This window comes from Parambassis ranga, chromosome 2, assembly GCF_900634625.1.
Source record: "Parambassis ranga chromosome 2, fParRan2.1, whole genome shotgun sequence".
Taxonomy (NCBI): domain Eukaryota; kingdom Metazoa; phylum Chordata; class Actinopteri; family Ambassidae; genus Parambassis; species Parambassis ranga.
Genome location: NC_041023.1, coordinates 17294444 through 17322164, shown reverse-complemented (window position 1 = coordinate 17322164; position 27721 = coordinate 17294444). Strand labels below are relative to the sequence as shown.

The 27721-nt window shown below is 42.5% G+C and overlaps 1 protein-coding gene across 1 annotated transcript in view; it reads left to right on the top strand.

Annotated features, from left to right (window-relative positions):
• LOC114431596 (retinoic acid receptor alpha-A-like) overlaps window positions 1–27721 on the top strand; it is a 57633-nt gene that overhangs the window by 19459 nt on the left and 10453 nt on the right. The window contains exons 3-4 of the mRNA XM_028399152.1: window positions 5640–5781; window positions 20781–20941. Of these exons, the coding sequence (XP_028254953.1) occupies window positions 5640–5781; window positions 20781–20941 (303 nt within the window). The remainder of the gene's footprint in view (window positions 1–5639; window positions 5782–20780; window positions 20942–27721) is intronic.

The following is a 27721-nucleotide window of genomic DNA, read 5'->3' as shown; positions in this document are numbered from 1 at the left end:
CTGGACTGGATAAACTGAATAAATATCACACACACACACACACACCTCCCGTCTTCCTACTCTACCTCTCCTCATTTTTCTGGAACCCCCCAGGGTCTCCAGTGTCCTCTCCACTTTCCATGGCAGTGATAAGATGTCGACACGATTAAGAGCGAAAGCTAATGCCACCCCACGCCCCCACCCCCAAGCTCTGGCTGTACTGAATGCTCAGGCAACACAAAACGCTGCGGCCGAGTCCAAAGAGCTGGAGCGAGTGAGCCCTGGACAGCCAGTGTATGGCAGCAACACACACGCACACACAGAGAGAGAGAGAGGCAGACAGAAAGAAGCCAGGTGGACAAGGGGTTGGATTGTAGCTAAATAATTAATGGGCGGCACTTTCGTTTTTTAATCTGTAAATGAGAAGGCCTAAGACGGCAGGGCCGTCACTCTGACACCCTATCCCTGGCCCATTAAGATAACAAGATGTTGGATAATGATCTCGGTTAAGGTGCAGTTTATCAGTCCAGGGGGAAGTGGCCTCGTCTCCCAGGTGGCTGGGCCCGTGTCCCCTGATGGCCCCAACATTACATCTCGACACGGCCTTATCTGCACAATAACATTAGGAGCTCTGGAATGAAGAGGGCTGCTGTCAACGTAAACATGTCTTATCTGTGAAGAGCACATTATCGATAGCCATGTTTAATGTACATCAGAGGCTGTCTGCGCTCCGCTTACATGTATTATTTAGTAGTTGTTTTGTTTATTTTTTCTGGTCATGTTGACATCTTTTAGTGGTACTTTATTGTTGTTGTGCAGCTGTTTGTGATGATTTTGTTGTTGTTTTTATCTTGTAGATGCTCCATTTTTTGTGCCTAGTTGTTTGCATCTTTTTGAATGCTTTTGTGTGTCTTTTTTAGTGTTTATATCTGTTTGTAGTCTGTTTGCATCTTTCACTCAGAGGTTTTGACCATATTGGCATGATAGTATCACACAGTTGATGCAGATTTGTCAGCTACACATTTTTGATGTGAGTCTCCTGTTCCACATCATCCCTGCTGATTGTGGAGACTATTTGAGTGCAGTGAACTCATCGTCATGTTTGAGATGATGTGAGCTTTGTGACAATGGTGTGTTATTCTGATAGACGTATCCATCATATAGATGGTACACTGTGCTCATAAAGGGATGGACATGGTGAGTAACAATACTCAGGTAGGGTATGGTCTTTAAGCCAGACTTAGGTGGTACGAAAGGGTCTAAAGTGTACTGAGAAAATCTCCCCCACACCATAACAGCAGCGGCTCATATATAGCTCATATAGTCAGGATGGATGTATGTATGTTTACACCAAATTCTGAGCCGAAGTGACACCCGGTGTGCTCTTCTTCTTCTGCTGTAGTCCATCTGCTTCAAGGCTGTTGTGTGTTCAGAGATGTTCTTCTGCAGACCTCGGTTGGAACCAGTGATTGTTCCTGCTCCTGTTGTCTTTCTATCAGCTCCAACCAGTCTGATCATTCTAACCTCTGACCTGCCATTCTTTGTAAACCCAGATGGTCATGTGTGAAATTCCCAGTATATCAAGTCACTGAGATCACCTCATCTTCTCCGTTCTGATGCTGCTTTGAACTTCAGCAGGTTGTCTGAAGCTGAGCTGCTGCCATCTGATTGGCTGACTAAATGTAACGAGCAGGACAGGTGTAACTAATAAAGTGGCGGAGTGTATGTAACTATGGAAACAATCCTGATGTGATGAAGAAGCACAGGAACTGCCTATTATAATTAGGGTGCAGCTTCCATTTGTAGTTCTTGAACTCTGTGCTGTGTTCAGACTGTAGATGAAAAGTTTAGCATCCCTGACCTCCTTTGCATTGTCGTGTATAAGTTTAAGCAATTCATTCTTAGCATGTCCCCACAGCTGAAACCTCTGATCCTATCATTTATTTATTCCAGCAGCAGCAGCCCTGAAACCTCCTTAACACCCTCCCCCTTCACAATCTACCTAGGTAAACACCTTTGTACGACACTCAGCTCAAGGGTGTCCTTTGGTCGCACATTTATAAGCTTCAGACGAGTAAACCCGCAGGAACTCGCGCAGACAAACATCAGAGCCATCTAAGGTCAACAGTTGCGTCCTGCGGCGGCAGAAGAGAATGAAAAAAGAGAGGAGGAAGGTGAATAAGAGGAGATGCTGACGAACAGCAGAAACAAAGAGAGAGAAAAAAGGCGAGGGAGCAGATGTGATGATTGTGGGAGTATCGGTGTCATCTCAGACACTGATGGTGTTATCCCCGAAGGCTTGTTAAGATGAAGTGCTTTGAGTGGTGGCATCTGTTCACTACTGCCACTGGAGATACACAAAAGCCCCTTCTTAACACACATTATGCACACAGTTACAGCCTACAGAGAAAGAAGAATGGAAGCAAAACCGTAAAAAAATAATTAAACGGCAGGTTTATATACCGTAAGCTGCAACATTTACTGTATTTCTTGGATGTACGGCATTAAGAAACATGATAGTGGGATTCAGTATATACTGTATTCTGTAAGTTCTTTGAGTTTTTGTTGTTGTTGTTGTTGTCAAACACACAAAGTTATCATCTAAATCCTCATTATATTCTTTAAAAGCTGCAAACATTAGTCAATGAATGGAAGGTTCGATCTGTTAGATTGAGGTTCAGGGTTTATTAATTTTTCACATGCTCAAAAGTGTGGGCAGTGAAATGCAGTAAAAACACGAGGGAAAAGCAAGCAAATTAAATAAGTAAATACTCAAATACAGAAAATATGTATAGAGAGATTTACACAATTGCATTTGTCTGTACGGTATGTATGAGGTCTATAGAATCAAGAGTATGTATGGAGTCTATATAATCAAGGAGTCAAGAATTTCCTTCGGGATTAATAAAGTTTTATCTTATCTTATCTTATCTTATAGAAGAAGTATAGCAGTGTGCCAGTTAGATAAAGTATATAATATGTGTGAGCAGCTGGTGCTGGATTTATTGATTAATCATGGACAGCCAATCAATACAAACAATAATCAGCTGCAGATCTAGTAGTCTGCATCATCAAGACTAAAGGAGTAGTGCTCTGATCCAGTTTGAATTGTGCCTTTATTTACACATATATAAGTTATGAAAGATATTATTGCAAGTTATAGACAGACATGTCTAAAACTGCAGGCCCCTCTGCAGCCTCTAGGGGCTGGCTCTAAAAGTGAGTCAGTCCACAAAGACCTCAATGATAAAATGTCTAACTTACTAACAGCAGAAATGTTAGGTAAAAATAAAACTGTGTCTGTTCACTGAAGGTCTTGCTGTACATCCACTTTGACCTTATTAGCCTTGCTTCCAGATGGACCTCATTAAGTTAGACCTCACTTATCGGCTGCTTGTATCATTGTGGAGGCTGGTACATTTTCGTACAAGTAAAATATTCCCTCCTTCCATATTTATAAATGTAATATATACATGTATGTAGATGAGGAAAGGTTTAAACAAGGAGCATCGCTGTCAACAAACCTTCCCCAAATAGCTGAAGCTAACAAAATGCAAATCTGTCTCGGGAAAACATTCTGTGCTCAGGCTGCGGCAGCTTCCTGAATAAATCTCCACACACTGTACAGCATATCACATACACACATAGATTTCCAAGGCTAAGTGACCTGCATGCTCTCAACTTTGAATGACATAAGTACCTGAGTAGCCTTGGGTTCTGCACCCAACCTGAACACACTTATATAGCAGCTGATGGGGACGCAGGCCACTTCCATTGTCATCCATCAGGCCTCACAGGTAATGTCTACTAAGTCACTCAGCTTACATCAGCCCAGATAAAGGCCTCTATTAAGAAAATGAGTAATACCAAAAGAGGGGAGGTGACCTCGGGCAGGTCACGTGCCCTCAAGGCTCATTCGCGATTGGTTCCTTTTGGCTAGTATCTATGCTACCGAGGGGGCGGCCGGGCAGTTGACGGATGTTTCAGTATGAGGCGAGATGGGCTACAGAGTCAGCCGTTTCAGTCCTGTGATCTAATCTGTTACCCATCATGCATCCTGCTTCACTAATGAAAAGGCAAGGTCCCATCCGTCACAGACAGCTATGGTAAATGGAAATTTAAACCCCCATACACACACACACTGAATGAAGCTCCTCAGGCACAAACGCCTGCAAACATGTGCGAAAGGGTCTAGATGATGGACGACAACTGTAGAAATTAATATCAAGAGGAGGAAGAAAATATCCTGCTTCCTATAGATGTGCCTCTGCTTTGTGTCACTCTGCTCGGCAACAGCCAAGCTCAGCCTCCGGTTCTATGTCCAGAGACTTTCGTGGGGGAATCCGCTTTGTCTTGAAACAGGCAGTCTGTGTGTGTGTGTGTGTGTGTGTGGTTTACATGGAGAAGTCTCCAACTGGGTGATCAATGGCAGCAAATATGTTTTTGGTCTGACAAAAGACTTCAGTTAGAAAAGAAAGCATGCAGAACACTTTATGAACACCTACATGGGTATTGTGGCTGCATAAATCTAGCTCCATCAAAGTAAAATATACATTTTTCCGATGTCAAAATTCGTCAACAAACACAGATGATGATGAACTCATGCTTTCATTTATAGGTAATAAGAGCTCTGCTCTCCTGTTTGCCACTAAGCAGGGCTTTATTGGCACCTCCTACATTGAGACTGGAACCTATTTAACTACATTTAGCACCTCTTGTGTCAATATTGACCGCTTGTTTTTTGTGGTTCCCCAAGTACCCAATTGTAGAAACCACTTATTTATTTCTACCAGTAATTGTGACCAAAATGATCCATTCTTGCAACCTCAAAAAAAGAGAGAGTTTTGCCTATTTACGAACATGGCACAACATGAAGCTCATAAAACCTGTCAGAGGTCTCCAGGCCACCAGAACACACCTCTCTCTGTGTTCTGAGATCTGATATTTTACAAATTAAACACTGCTCTCCTCCAGCCAATCACTTTGACCCTCTCTTTTAGCTCATAAGTTCTCTTTTTCCATGCTGAGGAAGCTATTTGTGATAAAGTCAATTGTGTAAACAGCTCTTTGAACCCACAGAACTAACTGTAATGACCCAAGCTCTTCACTGTCACTAATTCTTTTAGTGCTGCCTCTTTTTGAATATAACACACTGAATGAGACTAATTAAGTTCTATTATTTCACAGCTTGTGCCACTGAATTATAATGAAAGCATTCATTTAAAAGACAAGTGGCTTTGGTATTTCACAGAAGCTCAATGTCACCTTGTCAAGTTCAGACGTGGTGCTTTTTCGCCCACAGCTCAACCAAAGTCCTTGGTTATTCTCCCATACAGCAGCAGCAGCAGCCTCACTGTTTGATACCCTGAGGTTCTTCACTTTCTGTTCCCACTATACTCTCTTTCTGAGCTTAAATCCAGCATTTGAAGCTCCACAGATTCTCCCAGCAGGGACATTTTGGCTCTCTTTTCTCTCAGCCTTAATGGCAATGAAAAGACAAAAATGTGCACGCTGTCATGATGTTATGATATCCAGTGGCAGGAGAATTTCAGTGGATGTTTTAGAAAGTAGGCAGCCACAGAAAATTAGAAGCAAAATGAGGTTAACAAAGCCAGATCCTGCTTTTCATGAACCTCCCCTTTTATGTCTGTCCCCTTCAGGGTTTTTTCCGACGAAGCATCCAGAAGAACATGGTGTACACGTGTCACCGGGACAAGAACTGCATTATCAACAAGGTGACGAGGAACCGTTGTCAGTACTGCCGCCTGCAGAAGTGCTTCTCAGTGGGAATGTCCAAAGAGTGTGAGTTTTAACAATACTGTCACAGTTTTGTGCTGACCTTAGCTCCACCCTTGTTTTACAGTCTCTTTGCTCATATATGAATAATCCAGGAAAGTTAGAAGTTGTCCCCTCATTTTTTCACCCAATTACTTCATAGTGTTTTGCTACACAGAAGAGGGAATCTACTGTTCTAATAGCATCTGGATAATAGGCCAAAAAAAAAAAAAATAGATTGGACCCTGGAAAATTAGCATAATCTGTCTAATCTGATCCATCTGAAAGTCCAAAATTAACACGTCCACCTGTAATTTTACCATTATGTTATGTTAATAATTATTGAGTGCCATAGAGATGCAGAGTTGTAAAATATTCCCTCCTTTCAAAGTTTATTTGCATTTCTTAGTAACTGTAGGTTATATACTGTAGGTCAGTGTCACTTTACTTAATGTACAGTGCGATGTGAGCCGTCAGCATTAGGATTACAACCTGTGTTGTGTCAATGGATATAGGGAATGTCATCATCGGGACAAACTTGTACTGGGTGTTCTTTACCTCGGCAAAGCCATCTTTGTTTCGGAGTCTAAGTGAGTGACCTATCTCTGTAGACAAACCGCATGTATGCACTTTGCATTAAGAGTCTTTTAAGGTGGCAGTGCAAGCATTCACTTGTGTGGGCAGCTACTATATTCCCCTAGGCCTTTCATTTACACTAATTGCTGATCAATGAGCTGCTAAGTCTCAGCTTTACATGGCTAAGTATCATCTTCCTCTGGTCACAAGGCAAGATCATGTCAGGGAAAATGATACCTGATAACATGATTTCATTTTTTAAAAAAAAGTATAAAAAACAGTCAAATACATAAACAAATAGATCCTCCTAGATCCTAGAATTCTGATTAAATCAGTAACAGGAGGATCCATAATATGAGGTAGTTATTTTCCATCATGCCCTAATTCTGTGCAACCCACTCCTAAAAACCAGCACATTAGAGCAGCTTTGGGATTAAGTCAGAAACCTCACCGTGACCTGTGATCGATCCTGTGCAGGTCTGGCTCATCTCCAGCTAGACAGTTTTGACATTAAGCAGCAGGAAAAGCACAGGTATAAATAATCAAATGAAGGATGGCTGATTTCCATTAGGTACTTGAGTTTCTGGATCCTGGTATTATTCACATGTCACACTGGCATGGCTCAATAGGACATTTCAACTGAATATAACCACTGTTGTTGCTATTAGTGATACCTGTGGGTTGTTTGAATAGACAAGTAAAAATAGCTACTGTTGAAAGGACATTTACATGTTGTCATACTTACTGGTGTCTTACTTAAAATGTGTGATTCCATAGTAAATGAGTAGACTTTCAGAGGCAGTAGACTGTAACTATCACCACACGTGTTTCCATTTATTGTTCCCCAAGATCATGTATGATTATGGTGAATGGGACAACTCTGTATCCCAAAGATTCTCAGAGGGGTTCAGGTTCAGGTTGGTGGCCAATCCATGTGTGGAAAATAATGTCCAATGCTCCCTGAACCTCTCTTTTCAGTGTGAGCCCAATTAGACTGATGTGAGCAGATACTCAAAATCAAATGACTCAGACTCAGACTCGAGTCTGATCAGGACATCCCTACTAGGCATGATGGGAGCATCATATAAATTGTTGTAGTAATTATCCAATGGTTTCTTACCTACTAGCTGAGTTGTTTTTCCTTATGGTTTTTAATTTTGTATTTGGCCTGTCAATGTATTGTACAACACTCTGTCTAAATGGCTAACATCGAACACTGTAAAAGGTGTGAGATAGTGTTTATTAATATGAGTGAAGAGCATTGTGGTTCAGTTAAGATCTGCACTGACTTATTACTGTAATAGCTTTATCAGTATGATGCTGGGATGATCAGTCATGTGAGCTGCTGCAGGACTGATCGTTACTGTAGCACTGCTGATCTGACTCATGCTTCTTTCAGCCCTGTGTTAAATATATACTGACCACTATTTCAGCCAGCAAAGCAGGAATTGCATCATAGTCTTGTTGAGCATCCACATAGTGCTGTCTCAGAAAACGGACATTTATTTTCCTATAAAAAAGATGACCTGTATGCGGCTTGTTGGTTGTACTTTATCATGATGGAAGAAAAAGAAAGGAGGGAGGTGAAACTTTACGCAGAGAGGACTTTAGGGTGGATGAATGGGTCAAAGTGTTTTTGTGCCTACTCACAAAAATGTACTTTGGAATGTTTATGTCATAAGAAGAAATCCGAGCCTATATAGTTCTTATCCCTGTGATGACTGACACCATTTAGAAAACCCAGTTGCTCGCTGTTGTCAAGGCCTTTGTGGTGCCCCCACCCCCCTGCTCCATCCATAAGAACAGTTTGCATTTCACAGGTTATTGGCATCCTTTGATTGCATCAGCATTTATAGCTCAGGTCCACTTCATGCTCCATTAGCTTCTGCAGGTGGCTCAATTCCTTTCTGTTATGCTGTTTCACACCTCGAAAGAGGAGTCGTAGAACGATGATATCTTGATATCCTCAGGCTAAACCCCCCACGGTGCCACTGATGAGAAAGGAGACTATTTTCTTTCCTATGTATTTGTGGATACAGGTGATGTGGTGGTGGTCTCGGCTTCAGAAGGGCCACGGATGTGTACTACAGGGCCCTTTCTCCCATACTGCATCTTATAGTAACCAGGTAAAAATGTGCATATTGCAACAGTAATGCGTCGGCTAAGGCAAGCTGGTTTAGGTTACTACGACTGTAGTTTGGTGTGGTACAGCACAACTTTTTTCAGATTGGAGATCCCCACCACAGGCTCATCATCTGGGAATATTATAGTAGCCCTTCACTATGAAAGCAGGGTGTTGAGAGCACAGTCAAAAGATGGAACATCTGCTTTTGCACGCAGGACCTGTGCCATCATGTGCCTGTGCAGATTACTGAACTGCTACTGAGAGTGTTACACAAAGGGAGCAATGTTTCTTGTGTGTCAGTATTTGTGCCTGTCAGTTGTGTAGCACCAGTAGGTATGTGATTGAATGGGTCATTGTGTTTTTTAGGGATCATGAGTTTCATAAGATCATGATTACAGATCTGATTTATGATTGATTTGGTAAATGTGCTGAGGTGGGATGAAGAGCGCAGTGTTCTGTTCCATGGGTTTCAGCCAGCAAAGACAAGTTTGTTAGTCCTGGAGTTGGACAGAGTGATGTAGTGATTTATTTCCCAGCTGATAGAAGGTTAAGCATGATAGTTTGCTTAGAATAAACAAGTGCAGCCACTCAGCACTGAGAAGGTCAGTAAGGTCAGGGCTACAGGTCAACACGCAGCTCTAGAGAGCTTGGAAAAGAGTACACAGAGAGAGAGAGAGAGGACACACAGTTAGCGGCATGAAATACTGACCTGATAAGACTGATAAGTATAGTAGACAGGCATAGTGAAGACATACAAGACTGATACCTAAGGGCAGGAGTTGACTAGGGCAGCGAAGAAAAGACAGTAGCTAAGTGCTGAAATGCTAACACATAAATGTGGGAGTGGAGCTGGACTGGGCAGGAAAAGAGAGGAGAGCCGCTAAGTGCTAAAATGTCAATGTGGCACATAAACGCAGTAGTGGACCAGGGCAGGGGGAGGGAGGAGAGTAGCTTAAGCTGGATCCATACTCCGCGAGACAAAGACATTTTTCCCCCCTGCAGACGTTACGCCCACAAAATGACGTCATTTTTTGTCTCTGACCACCCGCTGATCCGCACTCCTGTGCACAGGGTCTGGGCCGAACTTTGTCTTTCAAGGCTGTGCGGCAACCATGCTGTGATTGGTCGGAATTTATTGTGGGCGTGATGAAAGTGGAGAAGCGCAAGAGCCTCTCCAGGTATATAGGTAGGTGTATAAACAGCACTGATTCAACAGATTTAGATAAGACCATACCGGTTTTGCATGATGAGCAATAAAAGAAAGAAAGAAAGGCAAGTAAGGGTGATTTGTCACCAATAACTCCAGACAGCCATTCACACATACCAGATGGTGACTGTTATTACCATTCTATATACTCCTACATACCCGGGCATAATAGGCTCGTTAACAATGTCTGTATATCTTTGCTATTGTTACTTTTAATGTCGCATCTTCACAGCTCATCACCGGACAGTTTGAAGTATCGCAGGCACATTGGAACACAGTAGATGTGCAAATGTGGTCATAAAGGCACAAACACTGAAACTTTGCTATTGTTACTTTTAATGTCGCATTTTCACAACTCATCGCCGGACATCTCACGCTGTTGCAGGCACCCTCTCTGTATAATGTCCTCTTGCCATGGCACAAGTCCTTGTGGTGTGTTAAAAAACTCAGTAAAGTCTTTCCTTATAGTTTAGTGGGCGGGCCGTATGAGGAGTTCTGCACACACGCGTCTCGCGGCGTATGGTACCTCAGTGGGGAAAAGACCTTTTTTATTTATCTCTTACCACCCGTGGAGTGCGTTCTCCGCTCTTTGTCTCGCGGAGTATGGAACAGCCTTTAGTTCTAACAAGGCACATAAATGAGGGGAAATGCAGGGAAAGAGAGAAAATCAGCTTAGTACAGGCACATGCGTAAATGAAAGAGTGGCCCAAGACAGGGACAGAGCATATGCAAAGTGCATTAATGTAGAGGTGGACCAGGGCAGGTGAAGAGAGTCGAGTACCATAGTGCCTATATGTTAACTTGACACACAAATCAAGGAGTGGACCCTTGCAATAGAGATGTGCAGATATGCAAGAGTGGCACTAAAATGCAGGGGTGGACCTGAGCAGAGGGAAAGAGGAGAGTAGCTCAGTGCTAACATGGCACATGAATAATGGAGTGGGCAGAGCGCAGAGTGTTGTTGATGAAGATTCTCAGTCATCCAGGTCATCATATGTAGAGAAGATTGAAGCAAGGCGTCTGGACTTACAAGTCCAGACGCCTTGCTTCAATCTTCTCTAAGAGAGGAGTGTTGTTTAGTATAGAAATAATAACATGACATATAAGTGCAAGAGTAGACCAGAGGAAGGGAACAGGAAAACTGTTCACTTTGGAGTTGCCATAGCAGCACAGATGTGTAGCATCATAACTAAGGGACAATTAACGGTTAGACAATCCTGCTCTAACTAAGGGCTTCAGCCATAATTATTCTTGCTATAGGCATTATCAAACAAGACGATTTTAGGCCAAATCATAAAAGCAGAGAGGCTATCTGCTCCTATGACCGCAATCTGGCAGCTGGCTCCACAGGAGAGGTTCCTGATAGAGGCTTAGCTTCCTGTTCTAATTCTGTAAACATAAACCAGCAACCTGAGAGCGAAGCTTTCTTGGAAGTTTCTAGGTAGAAGACCCAAGCTTATATATGAGTAATTTGCTAATTGTACAGCAGCACTATCAGCCATCTGTGATAGTATCCACAGATTATTTGTCAAATGTTGCTAAAATACTTTTCTGGACAGACATTGTTTCTGTTGTGTGTTTTGAAATGTAAAGAGTGCTGCTTGCATTGCTGCTGAGGTTGGTACTTAACTACCCCCACCCCTCCTTCCACCTCCCCCCAGCAGGACCATTAGCCTAAGCTCAACATTCTGCTGGCAGCCGAAGAACCATCATCCTTCCTTGATCCCCACCTGGTTAGTGTTTTGGAACTGCCATGTTAGGAGCTGTGGCATGTGGCCCGGGGGCCGCACCATGTGAGCTCCAGATAGATGGTGTTTATTTACCGCTGCATCTGTTTGCTTGCAGAGACACAGCAGCATGCAGATGGCTGGCCGGCGTTTTGCAGAGCGTCCTTTTTCCGTGCCCCACTGTCAGTGAGCCAGAATTCACCATCAGAAAACAGAAATAAAAAGGACACAAAGATAGAAGAGAGATTTTTACTGTGTAAAAAAAAAAGTGGGGTGGGGGGGTTAGCGTGACAGTAGGCATTGCTGCAAAGAGTATATTTAACAGCGTGTCTGAACTCCATTCAATGACCCTTCATCCTCTGGTTTAACACTCTGGAGAGCACTCCAGAAACACTTGACACTCACTTATTCACAGTGCTCCCTCAGAGCCCCACTGAGAGACTGTGTCCTAGTAAACAGTGCGCACACCCACATCTTTCAGCTGGATAGAAATTCATGAAGGGTTGTGCAGGAACAAACACTTCAAAGATCATCATGGCAGTGAGTGTTGTAGTGACCCGCATTGAGTCATGTTAAGCGTAAACAATTGACAGAGATGGTTTCATCACCCACAGATTTATTGTTAAATGGTTGCTAGTAGCCAACAGCAAGCAGTAGTTTTCAGTGACACAGCTCAGATTAAACTGCTGTACATTACCTGCACAGCACCCCCACAGCAGGCAGAGTATGTTACCAGATGTCAGCTTCTTGTTGACCTCAAGTAGAAAAAAATTATTAATGTTACTTGGCCTCAGCCCAAAATGTAGTATTGGCAGAGAATACTACCAATATAAGCTTCAAATTGTGAAATTTCATCACAGCCACGTAATACTACATTTAACCAAAATAAACTGTTTACTTCTACAAACTTATGTAAAAAACAAGAACATTTTGCAACTATAATGCAACATTTGGGGCTGATGTGCAAAGTAGAGTCAAGATCAGGACAGGGAAACCAAGGACGGAGCAGGCATGGCAAGAGAGGAGAGTAGCTTAGCGCCAACATAATAACATTGCATGTAAATGTGAGAGTGGGCCTGGGCAGGTGTAGGGAGCAAAGACATGCTAAAGCAGCTCACAAATGAGGAAGAGGGCAGTAAAAGAGAGGAGTGTAGTTTAGGACCAACATGCTAACATAGCACATAAATGCATAAATTGACCAGGGCAGAAGAAGAAATGAGAGGAGCTTAATGCCCACATGAAAATGTAGAGAGTGGGCATGGCAATAGAGTAGATTATCTTACAGTAGACAAGAAAACATGGCACATACATAAATGAGTGAGCAGACCAGGGCAAGGAATGAGAGGAGAATAGTTCAGTGCAGATATGCAAACATGGAACATAATCAAGGGAGTGGACCAGGGCAAGATAAGAACAGAGAGTAGCTTATTGCTGAAATGCTAATGTGGCACAAAAATGAGTGAGTGGGTAAGGCAAGAGAGGAGAGTAGCTCAGTACCTTTATTTATGTGACATGCTAACATGTCACAAGTAGATCTGTGCACGGATCAAGTTGTTTGTGGTAACAAGTGCTTTTTTGTCCTATAATCATGCCTCCCAGTCTTTTACAATAAAAGCCCTCTTGAGAAATGAAAAGTTTTTAACCACTGAACTGCAGGTGGGCTTTTTATTTGTTAGAGTTGTTTGTTAAGCTTTTATTTTACAGTCCGAGGCAGTATACAGCCTGACAGCTAACACATTCACTTTCTATAGAAGTCATCAAATGTCACATAAAAGTAGAATTTAAACAGCCAAATACAGCACGAGGTGTAAAAACTGATATTAGTGACCACAGGCACTACGTTACAATGAGAGGCTATGTGCCATATTGGCTTCCTCTGCCCCTTTGGTGGGTATTAAAAAGCCATATATTTTCATGGTCTCTTGTCCGATGCATCATTTGGATGTATCTGCTCATGCTTGCAATAATTTGCTCAGAGTGTAGTTGTAATTGATTGCCATGGGTCGGTGTGGGGTTGCACTTGCCAAGTCGCTGTCTCCTTAAATCACATCTCCTCTGTGAGGACCGCAACCCCCTCGCCAGACACAGTTTGTCACTATACTGTGACGAATGACACGCACGTGAACAGATTGTGGACCATCCCCCCCAGTTTCTGCACTATTATTCTATACCATAATCCCCACCACCACCATCATCACCCCATCCCTGGGAGCAGCATGTTTTTGGTGCTGCCCTCTCGCCACCGCCATGACTCACAGCAGCATTTTGTCCATTTGTTAAATAAAAATTTGATATTAAGGCCTTGATATTTGATCAAGCAATGGAATTATTTGCATCAATTATAAAAGTAAGTATAATATTTATATTGGATACAAATAGACCTGTTTTTTTACATACAACAAAAAGCTACCTGTGCTGCATGTGAAAACATCACAAAGGCTACAGCCATCTTGCTGGTCTCCAGCCTGTATTGGCCAAAATCACTCCTCACAGTTGGAGTAAAATTATACAATTTGACGTGGGAAAGGATAGGGGTTAAATAATAATTATAATATCATGAATATCATAGTGATATTCATATTTTATAGTTAGAGTACTTTACATTATTTTTATTTTTATATTTTATTTATTGTGTTTTTTAGTATATTTACACTGTCTTCCCTAACAACAAAATTTTTCTTTTGTTATTATTTCTTCTTCTTTCTTCTTTCAATAGTTTAATAATAAAATATTCTCTTAAAAAAGACAGGTATTGTGTTTTTCCCTTTTTGCCTTTGGAGTTGTCAGCTTTTGAAAAAGTTCTTTCTTGTCGGAATTTTAGCAAGATAGTACTGCCATTCTTGTTGCTGGCCCATGTTTGCAGTGCGCTAGGCAGAAGCCGCAAAGTTGTCAAGTGTATAGCAAGGGGACCTGCTCAGTGTGCTAAGCTCAAGAGTGTGGGGTTTCTGAAACTATAGTGAAATACAAGTAAGTGTATGTATTTATGTAGTTGTATTTATTTTTGCGAACATTTTATCCACCAGTTTCAATATTTTCGTGTAACCGGAAGCAAGATTAGAGGGTTAGCGAGGTGTGTTGAGTCTGAAGTCAGTTAGCAGGACCACTAGGGTTTGTTTATACTAGTTTCGGTGTAATTCAGCCATTTTCCTTTATGGTAGTCGTTATATATTTGTTGTACTGACGGGGGTGGGGGTGTCCTGAGAATGGAGCCTGCCCTGGAAGTGTCCTTACAGTGGAGTTCTGCAGGCAGACTGTAGCCATTTCCATGATGACTACTTAATAGCTACAGTGAGGTCAATAAGTATTTGATCACCCTGTGATTTTGCAAGTTCTCCTACTTAGAAATCTTGCTTTTAAATAGTCCAGCTACACTCTGCTCATGATTCTAAATTAGTAGCACCTGTTTGAGGTCATTAGTGGTCATAAAGACACCTGTGCACCCCACAATCAGCCAACGACTTAGTAGCAACATGGGCAAAACCAAAGAGCTGTCAAACGACACAAGAGACAAAATTGTAGACCTTCACAAAGCTGAAAAGGGCTACGGGGCAATTACCGAACAGCTTGGTGAAAAAAGGTCCACTGTTGGAGCAATCGTCAGAAAATAGAAGAAGCTAAACATGACTGTCAATGTCCCTCGGACTGGGGCCCCATGGAAGATCTCTCCTCGTGGGGTATCAATAATGCTAAGAATGAATCAGCCCAGAACTACACGGGAGGAACTGGTCAATGCCGTGAAGAGAGCTAGGACCACCGTTTCCAAGGCTACTATCAGTAATACACTAAGACGTCATGGTTTGAAATCATGTATGGCACGGAAGGTTCCCCCGCTTAAGTCAGCCCATGTCCAGGCCTGTCTAAAGTTTGCCAGGGACCATCTGGATGATCCAGAGGAGCCATGGGAGAAAGTCCTGTGGTCAGATGAGACAAAAATAGAACTTTTTGGTCTTAACTCCATCCACGAGGAAGAAGAAGAATGATGAGTACCATCAAAAAAACACCATCCCTACTGTGAAGCATGTGGGTGGTAGCATCATGCTTTGGGGGTGTTTTTCTGCACATGGGACATGGCAACTGCACTGTATTAAGGAGAGGATGACCGGGGCCATGTATTGTGAGATATTGGGCAAAAACCTCCTTCCCTCAGTCAGAGCATTAAAGATGGGTCGTGGCTGGGTCTTCCAACATGACAATGACCCATAGGGGACACAGCCAGGATAACTATGGAGTGGCTCTGTAAGAAGCATATCAAGGTTCTGGAGTGGCTTAGCCAGTCTCCAGACCTAAATCCAGAAGAAAGTCTTTGGAGGGAGCTCAAACTCCATGTTGCTCAGCAACAGCCCCGAAACTTTTCTTTTAAAAAGTGCTCTATAAATAAAGATGGATTGGATTGGATTGGAAAATCCCTCCTGCAGTGTGTGCAAACCTGGTGAAGAACTACAGGAACCGTGTGACCTCTGTAATTGTTAACAAAGGCTTCTCTACCAAATATTAAAATGTTTTGACTCAAGCGATCAAAAAATTATTTGACACAGTAATTCACAAATAATTAGTTTAAAAATCATACAATGTGATTTCCAGATTTTTATTTTTAGATTCTGGAAATGCACCTATAATAATTCTAGACACCTCCATAATTTCTAAGTAGGATAACTTGCAAAATCACAGGGTGATCAAATACTTATTGACCTCACTGTATATACTCCACTACATAGTGTGTTGGCCATAATGGAGTGCTGGCTAAATGTGTAATTAGACTAATTATACTTTTATATGCAATGGTCTGTGTGTAATCCACACAAAATGTAGTGCACAACCAGTGGTCACTACACTTGGATGCATTGCACTCAGTATTTATTTAACTATCTGTGATCTAGCATGCGTTAACTGTGTGTTAAAAGGAGTGAAAGACATTAGACATAGCCTGTGTGGAAGGCTCTGACTGTCACCATGTTGTTAGCATGTGAGTCTGGTTGATCCAAACACAGTGAGTCAGGGCGTCAGTATACATTTTTCCGGTTTAGTATATTGAAAGATTTATATGATTTCTGCTATGAACTGTGAAGATAGAGTGTCCACCTGTGCTGTGACTTTAAAAATCTGGGTCAACATATGGTATGTTTATTTGCACTAGTCATTGTAGCATGTTTCCATTCTAAATCCTTCGATATCTGTGGCTGATCAGCTGCTGCTGTGCTCAACACTGGCAGTTTGTCTTAGTGGAGCAGTGGATTGAATGAAGCTTAGTGCCCTCTTTCCTCAGTTAGTCTAACTCCTCCCATATGCCCCCACAGTGACACTGTAAACTCTGATGACAGACAAGGTTAGGATCAGTTCTCCCATCACTGGGTTCATCCTATATCTTTAAAGATTAGTGTTTCAAGGTGTGAGGCGAGGAAACCAGCCCACTCTGTTGTGAGGATCTGAATTTTCTATGTCTCATTTGGTTGGTTAATGCAGTCTAATTTAGTCATTGACATTGGCACTGTCAATGTTGTAATGCTTTAATGACCTTATAATAGTAGTTGATGTAGTGGAAGGTCTATAGACATATAGGTCACAGATGTAGGTCAAAATGTATGGAGCAATTAAATTGTCCACATTACCACTGCCTCTCAGCAGTGACACTAATGAGCAAGTTGTCAGGTTCCCTGAAACTGAAAATGACTCAAATTCATTTTGATGCATTTAGGTGCTCAGTTGTGGCAAGGACACCGTTTACATTGTGAGATCCCAGGAATATCAAAACAATATTTACAACATATGGACTTCATTGCTGTAGCCAGCCCTTTGCATGGGATTTGATGGGATTTGATGCGTGCATCGTTTCAATCATGAGGCTGCTGAATTAAGACATAATAATACAGAACTCCATCTGAGATTAATGCCTGATTATAGCAACACTGTCAGGAACACTGTCCATGGCATCAATGCCCACTGCACCAGCATATAATCTCACAGTAGGTCTGAGGATCTCATCCTGGTACCTAATGGCAGTCAGGCACCTGGCAAGCACATAGACGGCTGTGCGTCCTCCAAAGAAATGCCTCCTCACACCATTACTGATCCACCACCAAACCGGTCATGCTGGATGTTGCAGGCAGCAGAACCTTCTCCACAGCGTCTCCAGACTCTGTCATGTCTGGGCCCTCATACCACCCTCATGGAGTCTGTTTCTGACAGTTTGAGCAGAAACATGCATATTAGTGGCTGCTGGAGGTCATGTTGCAGGGTTCTGGCAGTGCTCCTCCTGTTCCTCCTTGCACCAAGGAGGAGGTAGCGGTCCTGCTGCTGGGTTGTTGCCTTCCTACGGCCCCCTCCACGTCTCCTGGTGTACTGGCCTGTCTCCTGGTATCTCCTCCATGCTCTGGACACTGTGCTGACAGACACAGCAAACCTTCTTGCCACAGTGCGCATTGATGTGCCATCCTGGATGAGCTGCACTACTTGAGCAGCTTCTGTGGGTTGTAGACACCACCTCATGCTACCTCTAGGGGTGGGAGCACTGACAAAATGCAAAAGTGAGCAAAACATCAGGCAGAAAGGATGAGAGCAGAGAAATGGTCTGTGGTCAGCACCTGCAGAACCTCTCATTATAGGGGCTGTCTTGATAATTGCCTCTCATTTCCACCTGTTGTCTGTTCCATTTGCACAACAGCAGCTGAAATTGATTCACAATCAGTGTTGCTTCCTAAGTGTGACTGACTTGGAGTTACATTGTGTTCTTTAAGTGTTCCCTTTATTTTTTGAGCAGTGTATATTATTATATATTATTGATAATGTTTCAACTCAAAAAAAACACAAAAAAGAGTCTCAAATGTAGCCTTGAAGGCAATTCTTACCACACCGTTTGGATCTATATTCTTCATTCTTCTTAGTCTAATACAGGTCTTCGGTTCTGTGACTTTCAGTCTCTTGTATAGCTCTCAGAACTTGTTTTGTTTTCTTATGCATTCGGAGCTACTGCATAACGCCCTTTGTGTATGTCAGTGTTTGTATGCACCTGTCACTGTGTCCCTCGGCAAACCTTGTTCACTGATCTTATACACTCCCTCTTCAGGTTACAATATATGATAATGGTGGTGCAACAAGAGCTGAGGTGAGGTTTCATAAACTTCAAAATGGTTTCTGTTCTTTAAGTAGGCCACAGTTTGTGAAATCCCTCATATATATATATATATTTCTCTCTCTCTGTGTATCTATAGATCGGTTTCCAAACCTGGCTTTAGTGTTTGAACATAAAGGGATTTTATTTATTGTAAACTAGGGCAGAGGATGTGACTGTTGTGTTGTCAGCCATGAAAGGTCCCTTAGGTGCCTCAGCAATGACAATGGCCCAGCTCACCCTCTGTCTCTCTGTCCTTATTATTTTAAAGAGGTGTGTGCCGCTGATCAGAGAGTTGTGATGTGGGTATGATCGTGCTGTATGTTGAGCAATAAACATGGCTGCTTTGTTTGAATCTGCTGCTGCAACAGACTTCAAAGATTCTGCACCTAATGAAGCAAAGGACCCTGTGGACTGCCGCCTTTCAAGGTGCACTTTACTAACAACAAGCTGGGCTTTCTGCTTTGTACAGAGGGGACTCCCTCCTGAAGGGTTTCTGCATGTGTTTATTTTGGATATTTGACTCATATACAGGGCTCCAGAGTGTGACCAATTTGGTTGCAAATGCGACTTAATTTCTCAATGGTGCAACAAATAAAATCGGAGGTCGAACTGGTGCGGCCAGCCGTTCCAGGGGAAGAAATTCTCCGCAATTCTGACAGTATCCCTGTGGTTCAACAACAGACACACATTAGGCCTATATCGTGGCGTTATATCGATAATGAAGGGCAGGACCCTCTGTGTGTGTACGTTTGAAAATGCGTCTGCTGCAGTCAGACTGTGACCACCTGCCAGAAATCCAGAAGAAGAAGAAGAACATGGACGTGTTGGCAGAGAGCTGAATGCTGTGTGATAAAGCTTGTTACGCACTCCAATGGAACAGAGAAATCTGTTCGTGCCCAAGGTGGCAAGAAAGAAAAGGTCAGAAATTGCGTACTTGTGTGCAGAACTCCTCATAAGGCCCTCCCACTGCAGAGCATGTTGCAAACACACACACACAGGTTTTGACAACGTTTTGCTGCTGGACAGCGACAGAAACATATTTGAAGCGGATGGGAAAGATTTGTTGCTGCTGTTCGGGACTTCACGGTTTTGCTTGTTGGCCAAATATCTGTTTGTCTGAAAGAGGGATGATAACGAGCCGGTAATGTCCATGAAGATACAGCCATGCGATGTTAAAGGTGTCTTCACCTTTCTTCCTTATTCTGATGCAGCTTTCACTTCAGCAGGTCTACATGACTACATGTAAAGTCGCTGCACCATGTGATGGGCTGATCAGAGTTAATAAGCAGGTAAACAGGTGTACATAAATAAGTGGCTAGTGATTGTACTATCCTGATGTGGTGGAGGAGCACAGGAATTGTATGTATAATTACCACATATAACACTGCTGTAGCCATATATAGTTATAGGCTCTAGGAATAAAAAATTAATTTATGTATAACTCTTAACCAGGAATATATTTCAGATTCTTGCTTTCTATGGTGAACTTAGTATGTGCTAACTTTGTTTTACTATATCATCACCCAAGGACAGATCGGAGAATATTAAAGTCAGTTAAAAAAAAATAACACAGCTGAATAATGACATTTTTTCAGCACTCGCTGTACTTTCGATTAGTGCTGAAAAGCCCTGTCTATTCATAAGTCATCTTGAACAACTACACTAAAGCAGTGATGTTGCACACCTGCATTATTTATGGTCCTCGTCTTTTGATCGTTCAGAGGCTGCCTGCAGAGGCGTCCTTTATCTGATCAGAGTCTTTTCAAAATCGTGTGAACTATCCACTGCATGAACACAGAGTGCCTGGTGCTTATATCGTTAATCGCCGATTGATGAAATGATACATGTAGCCAATTGGTAAAACAACAGTAGGCCGTTGAACAGGTGTATCTTGTAAAGCGGCCTGTGAGGGTATGCTCCTTTTCAGACTCCAACTTCCATGTGAGTTCCACCAGAGTTCAGAAAGAAAATTGAGTTAAAATGGCTTCGTAGTTGTCACTTAACGTTTTTTTACAGCCACTTTTGTTTTCTTTCTTTTAAGATTTTGTTAAGCTGACAGACTGTTTCAGCTGACAAAGCTGAAAACTTTCTGTCCTCATGTAAAGTCAGAGTAAAACTTGACAACTTGCTGCAGCTCTAAAAAAGTAACCACAGAAATGCTTACTAGCAACAAAGTTCATGTTCTCCTTGTTGCGTTGTACTTTGTTTATGTGTTCACAGACGTCAGCAATTTTTTTTTTCATTGTTAAAGTCTAATCCGAAACCTTTTTTTCCCTCTTTCAGCTGTTCGAAATGACCGAAATAAGAAGAAGAAGGAGAGCCCAAAGCCGGAGCTGGCAGAGAACTACGAGCTGACAGCCGAGTTGGAGACCATCATTGAAAAGATCCGTAAGGCCCATCAAGAAACCTTCCCTTCCCTCTGCCAGCTTGGCAAATACACCACGGTGAGTCTGCTGTCTGGAAGACGTCTTTCTGAATCGATGAAAGTCTGCTTGCACTGTTTGTGTTTTTTTTTATTCATCTCTGAATCTGTTTTTCTTTGATTGGGTCTTGCGGACTAGCCACAAGTGCATAGCTCCTAATGATAATCAATCTTTTGTACTGTACTCTAAATCCCCCTCTAATGCAACCTGAGACCTCAGATGTACTCCTCTGACTGTCCAGACATATCCTCACCAACACCTCTTCTTTCAGTAGCTATTGATTAGAAAATAAGTGTGATGGATGGACAGTAAAAGTCAGCCATAATAATAATAACATATCATGACTTCTTGTTGCCTCTGGTGAGATGAATGTGAGATGGGGTTGTTTACCCCAGGTTTTCTATGTTGCAGACAAAAACTGGTGAAAGTAGGTGCTGCTGACAGCTGCCCATCAGTCAGGCTGGCACTCCTATTTTTTGACATTTTTGAAAAGTAGAAATGCAACAAATCAGATGCATGGCGTTATCTGCTTTGGTAAATCAGGCGACAAGATTTGTGCAACAGAAGCCTAAGCCTGTACGCGGAGGATGCTTGTCAAGGTTCGTGAGGTCTTTATTTCACCCTGCTCCCCCCGCCATCTCTCAGCACACATCAAGGCTGAGAATTCTTTGCCGTCCCTGAACCTTCAAATTCCTTGCTGAAGTAACAACCCATGAAAGCGGCAGAAAGCTAATCCACGAAAGACCTTGCGGAAGGATCGGATCTCCACACATCGCTTGTCCAGTCTCAAAACGGTCAGGCAAGGATGCTGATTAGTTTCCCCGCCCCCTATCCTGAGGGATGCCTGCACTCCTCATGACTTGGTTGAAAAGTTTGAGGTCATAGAATTGTGGAGAAAACCTCGAGAGGTAATTCCAGCACATACTTGGCGTCGGTGAGGCCTTTGTTATGAACTGATAGTAGGTTTGATTGACACGTAGACACGGCATCATTGCGCAGGGAGCTGACAGCGTCTAATGTGTTTGTTTTTAAGCCGACTTACATATAGATTACAGACGAGGGGAGCGAGCCGTGATTGACACCAATGCTCCACAAACAAATCTTTTGCGGGGAGTTTTTGGAAGCAGGAGCGGGGGAGTGGGGCGGGTAATATTTATTGGTTTGATTTCGCTAGTTTTAGAAATCTCATGACACCTGTCAATCATGTAAAATATCGTTTATGCTAAGATAAACAGATCCGCTGGCAGCCATAATGTGCGGTAATGTCTCTCTTGTCACTGTGATGAAATTCATTCATTTGTTCACAATAGACCTCAGAGCCGAGACGGGGTAAGAGACGCAAAAGCAAATTGGCATACAGTGCAGCTATTAGCTCTCCACTGTGTGCAGCTGTACACTGTCGTCACCGTGCACTGTACACTTCCCTCTCCATAGCTGTGTATTTTTCCCTCTTTCAATCCCAACACAAAGCTCCTAATCGCTGTAACCCTTCTCTACTCCACCCTCATCCTATTCCCTCTCCCATGAGACGCTTCCTGATTTTACTCAAATAAACAACCCTCATTGGACATAATAGGAAAAATATTGCTCCACAGTTATGATATAAGCCAGTGTTTGCTGTTTGTCGGCATGGCAGTCGGGCCTCAGATAAAGCCGTAATCTGGATCAGTGGTAATTATGCTTGCTCATAGACTGTGAGAAGTTCCTCATTATCACAAGCGATTGGATCCTGATGCGCCTTTTGAGTCCTCCTCATCGGAAACAGTAGAGGAGCTCCCGCGCTCCTAGATTAGGTTAAAGCTCCAATTATGTGGTGAAATATTCAAATCCTAGTCTGCAGTGATTTAGGAGTTCATTGCCGGGTTAGCAGAGATAGCTGCCGCGAGTGAGAGGGCTTAGCTCCACAATGAATAACGCTTCATTGACAGTGATTGTAATGAAAAATGAGCCTGGCAGTTTCAAAGGCAAAATAAAGCATTAGTGCTCCACAAGGAGGCCAGGCGGTGGCGGCGGCGGAGGCAGCAGTGGTGACTGCTGCTTCACAGAAACACAGCTCAGCCTGGTGATATTAGCCACATTAGAGTTTGTCCGCTGTCACCATCCATCACAGGTGCGGTCTGCTTTTACTGTCTTTTTTCCTTCTGCATGTGTACGCACGAGTCGACTGATGTACTGCAGAGCACTCATTTCTACACTGCCAGCTTCTTTTCTAATGTTGCAACTTGTCTAATTTGTTTGGATAAATGTTCTTAAATGAAATTAGAATTCCCTGGCGACTTCCTTGTTTCTTTCTATTGAATTATGTGCCTGGTGTAATTGACTGAGATTGCGGCGTGAAGGTGGGATAGAAGGAGGGGGGGCTCAGGAATAAAAATCTCACCCCTTCCCCTCCTCAGTTCCCCCCCCCCCCCCCCCCCCCACTCCTGCTTTTTGCCACCCTTTCTCTCTTCACCCAGAGGGAAGAACAAGATAAGTTGCTTTAATATCGGCCAACACCACCCTCCCCAACGTATGTGCGTTGGGCAAACACAGTCTCCCTCTCCCTCTTACACACACATACATAAACACACACCTCCTCCTTTCCCATCAAATCGGACGTCAATCAGCGGAATGTGCGTCTGTAGTGCTGTTGTGTCGACTGTGGCTCGTTGTCTGTGATTTAAGCACGGCCCTAATGTGCCTCTCACTTAACCCCAGATCATATTTAATGATCTCTCTCTCTCTCTGTCTCTTTTTATCTCTCTCTCTCTCTCTCTCGAGTGGCCACACAATAGATTGTGTGCTTGTGACAGTGCCCAGCAGCCACAGTGCTAACTGCCTCACCGTAACAACCTCAGGGGATAGATGTGCGGTGGAGACAGGGCTGGCCTGGGTGCCTCTACGCTCAGGCCCTCTCACACTGAAAGAGCTCCCGGGTCTGGGCTTAAGACTGATGGTCAAGTTTTGCTAACATTATTGAGTATATATTGGATTTTCAGTAAAGGATGTCTTATTGCGTTGTCAGTTTTCCCACCTGCTTCAGGGGTGTAAAAGCAACCTCACCTTCCTACACATGATCTAAAACAATATGTTGTCATATTGCTCTGCTGGGTTTACAAAAATCTTCTACTTTTCAGCCAGGTTGTACTTCCAGCTGATGAGCTGACATTTATGGCCACTTTGCCCATCTGTGTGAACAAAGCATAGTGCACTGGAATTATACTTCTTGTTAATTTTTTAGTATTTATAGCACTTTTTTCCTGTACAAATGTTTTAATATGTTATGTTATGTTAATAGCATAAAAACAGGGGGGATATTAACTCCTAGTGGCAACAACAACAACAAACAAAACAACAAATGAAGGTGTTTATTATTAAGGGGAAAAAACCCTACATGGCCCTCAGTTTTACCAGGAAACATTTTAAAACACCATACCAACAGTAAAATATGGTGGTGGTAGTGTGATGGTTTGGGGCTATTTTGTTGCCTCAGGACCTGGAAGACTTGGTGTGGTAAATGGAACCATGTTCCACCATCTACCAAAACATCCTGAAGAAGAATGTTCACAACACACTAGCAAGTCCACCTCTGAATGGTTTAAGAAATAAAAAATGGCCTCGTCAAACTCCCTGAATCCCTGAATCCAATGGAGATCCTGTGGCATGATTCATGCTCGAAAACCTTCCGATGTGGCCGAGTTAACAATTCTGCAAACATACAACAAAATTCCTCCACAGCACTGTAAAAGACTCATTGACATATCGCAAACGTTTGATTGCAGTTGTTGCTGTTAAGGGTGGCCCACCCAGTTATTAGGTTTAGGGGCAATCACTTTTTCACAGAGGGCCATGTATAATAACAAACACCTTCATTTTGTATTTACTTGTGTTATCTTTGTCTAACATTTAAATTTGTTTGATGATCTAAAACATTTATGTCTAACAACTATACAAAAAAAGAAATCCCAAAGTACTAAGAAGTAGACTGCAATGTGCCGCCATTAACTAATCAAAATTAAGAATTCAATAGATTAGTGTCATAAGCTAAAACTAGCAGTATCCTCATCCAACTAATAAAAAAAAGAGCACAGTTAGGGGAAGTATATTGGAATACAAATTAGCTTTACCTGATGAGTAGGTATAGTTAACCTGGCTGTAGCCTACCACTAGCATAATAAAATTTTCACATGACATAAAGCAAATGTTATCTTTTCTGTGGAGTTCAACAATAGCATTTGCTATAAAAATCATTCACATTCTAAGTAAAGTTAGTGTATAGGCAATTATTCAGCAGGTCAGTTCTATTCCATAAAATGTAAAGGCATTCTGCCAGGGCATTTGACAACACTCAATCAGTCTGGGTTTCAGTTTTGATTCATAGAGGTTTCTCTCCCCTGACAAGAACATGATGCAAAAGAAAAGACAATGGTATCATGCTTGGAATGGATGGTTTGGTTATGTAACACCCCTGTGACTAGACTTAACAAAAGTGTTATGGTCAGACATGTGGACTGCTAAAAGCAAAAAAAAGGTTTAATTTTAATATTCACTGTTTTTTTTTGATATAGAGTATGTTAAGGTTTCTTTTTTTTTCTTAAAGGTAGGGTAGGAGAGTTCCTTCTGATGCACTTTTTGTTTAATTAGTATAACTTCTCTTTACAATCCGATAGCAACCAATTAGTTTGGCGGTTTCGCTTTAAAACAAAGAATATTAATCATCTGTGGAAGCTATAAAACGCTAAAAACATCAGCCAATCCTACGAGGCGCACCTGCGCGGAGTATTGGCTGGTTGTCACTCTCTCCCTGCTCTGCACGCACCAGAGAGGTGCGTGCATGATGGCCAAAGTCACAGACTGGTTGGGAGGCGTGGCTTCGGGGTGAACTCCGAGAGAAAGGGGCGTGTGTTTACTTTCAAAATCTGGCTGACTCTCACTGAGTTTCAAAATCTCCTACCCTGCCTTTAAGTTCAGAACTTGTCAGTTATGTCGATCCACCCACTGTGACAGCTTAGTTCACTTTCCAAATACAATAAAAATGTCATATATCACCACATAAAGAAATCACAGCCACTGTAAATGTCATGCTGCAGTTTCCGCCAGGTATAGTCATTAATATTGGCTCAAACGCTCCTGTCTCGTTTGCCAGTAAATCTAATTTGACTGGAGATGCTTTGATTCCTGCTACTGACTTCATTACAGTTGTTTATTCTGCATAAACAACCTAAGTGTCCAAGGAGTTAGCCTGGAGACACAAGGCACTCTTTGTCAGTGTCTGTTTGCAGTTGTATTTGTGATCAGACAATAAAAGAGGCTATGCAACAGTCAATTACAGCTGCACAAAGGCTTTGTTTCCACCATCTCCTGAGGCCTGTGAATCATACTGTGTAAACTCCGAACGCATCACAGCATTTCTGCAGGCCGGGGCCATGGCACAAATCTTTTTGATGCAGCAAATCCTACTTATAGAGTTGTGCATTGTTTGTTTCCATGCACAAGCTTTTATGTAATGGAGAAAAGCAGGCAGAAAAGCTATGAGGGGGGGGAAATGGGTTGTGTTGTGTTTTTTTTCCAATGGCTACACCTAGTGTGTTCACATTTTCCACAAGATATTTAATATTATAAAAGTGGCCCTGACCAGTCCATCATTGCTTCTGGCATGTCCTATAAAAGTTGCTAGTGTTGTTCGATACCTGACTACAAAGGGGCAGAATCATACTAAAGAGAGGCATAAACAAGCCAGAGCTGTTCCAATCAAGCAGCAAAAACTGCAATTTTCCTGATTTTTTACAGCAGAAATAAACATATTTACAGCCGAGTACAAAGAACTGTTGGGTTATTCGGTTTGAATATACAATTCTGAATTTTAACTCAGTGGTTCAGTCATGTGACACATGGACTTGGCATCAGAAAAGCCAAAAGGTACGGCAGCTTGCCAACTATGAAATGTGACCAAATGTACTGGAACATCCTGGTACTTTGACATACTGCCTCTGAAATACGACATAGTGGGACATACTACCGTATTCCCCAGACTTTAAGTTGCCCTTTTTTTCATCCTTTGGCTGGGTATGCGACTTATACTGAGGTGGTGGTTATACTGAGGGGTATACCAATTTATGTAGAGGCTTGCTAGCGTTTCTAATTGTGTTTTCCTGAGTTTGGTTGTTGTTGTACTCAGGTTTATGTCAGCTGCTATCACATAGCTAAATGAGACAATAGAGGTTACATTCCAGTGGCTACAGCTTCTTGTCAAGGAAACCAGGGTGAAGCTAACAATGCCTTTTTGGTCTCTATCTCTGCAACAAAAACCAAGCATTACTCTAAAAAACAACCCAAATCCAGCAATAAACCTGCGTTGTTTCCCCTGCTGATGAAGTGATGGCTCAAAATAATAAACCAGACTCTGTTGAGGCTCATGCAGAACACTTCCTCCTGCCAAAACACAAAAATTATAATCAGATCAAAACACATCACAGGCCGATGATACCGGCTGTCAAGCGACTTTTAATCAAAACTGCCATCTGCCCTATAAATCAACAAACTGATGCATCAATCTCACCTTAGCTTACACATCACCTCCCATGAGACGATCTTCAAATTTTTCTCCTGTGCCCCCCCCCTTCCTCCCATAATGCTATACTGCTACTTAACTTCCCTCCCTTTCATCTGTCATTTTCTCTCTTTCCTCTCTGTGGTGTCTTACAGCACTTTTGCTTCCACATTTTCCTTACTGTCTTTATTGCTCCGCGGTTTCCACCCATCACCGCTCTCGTCTTCGTGTTTGTGTAGGTTCTGGACCGTATAGCTGTATTAATGGCACCT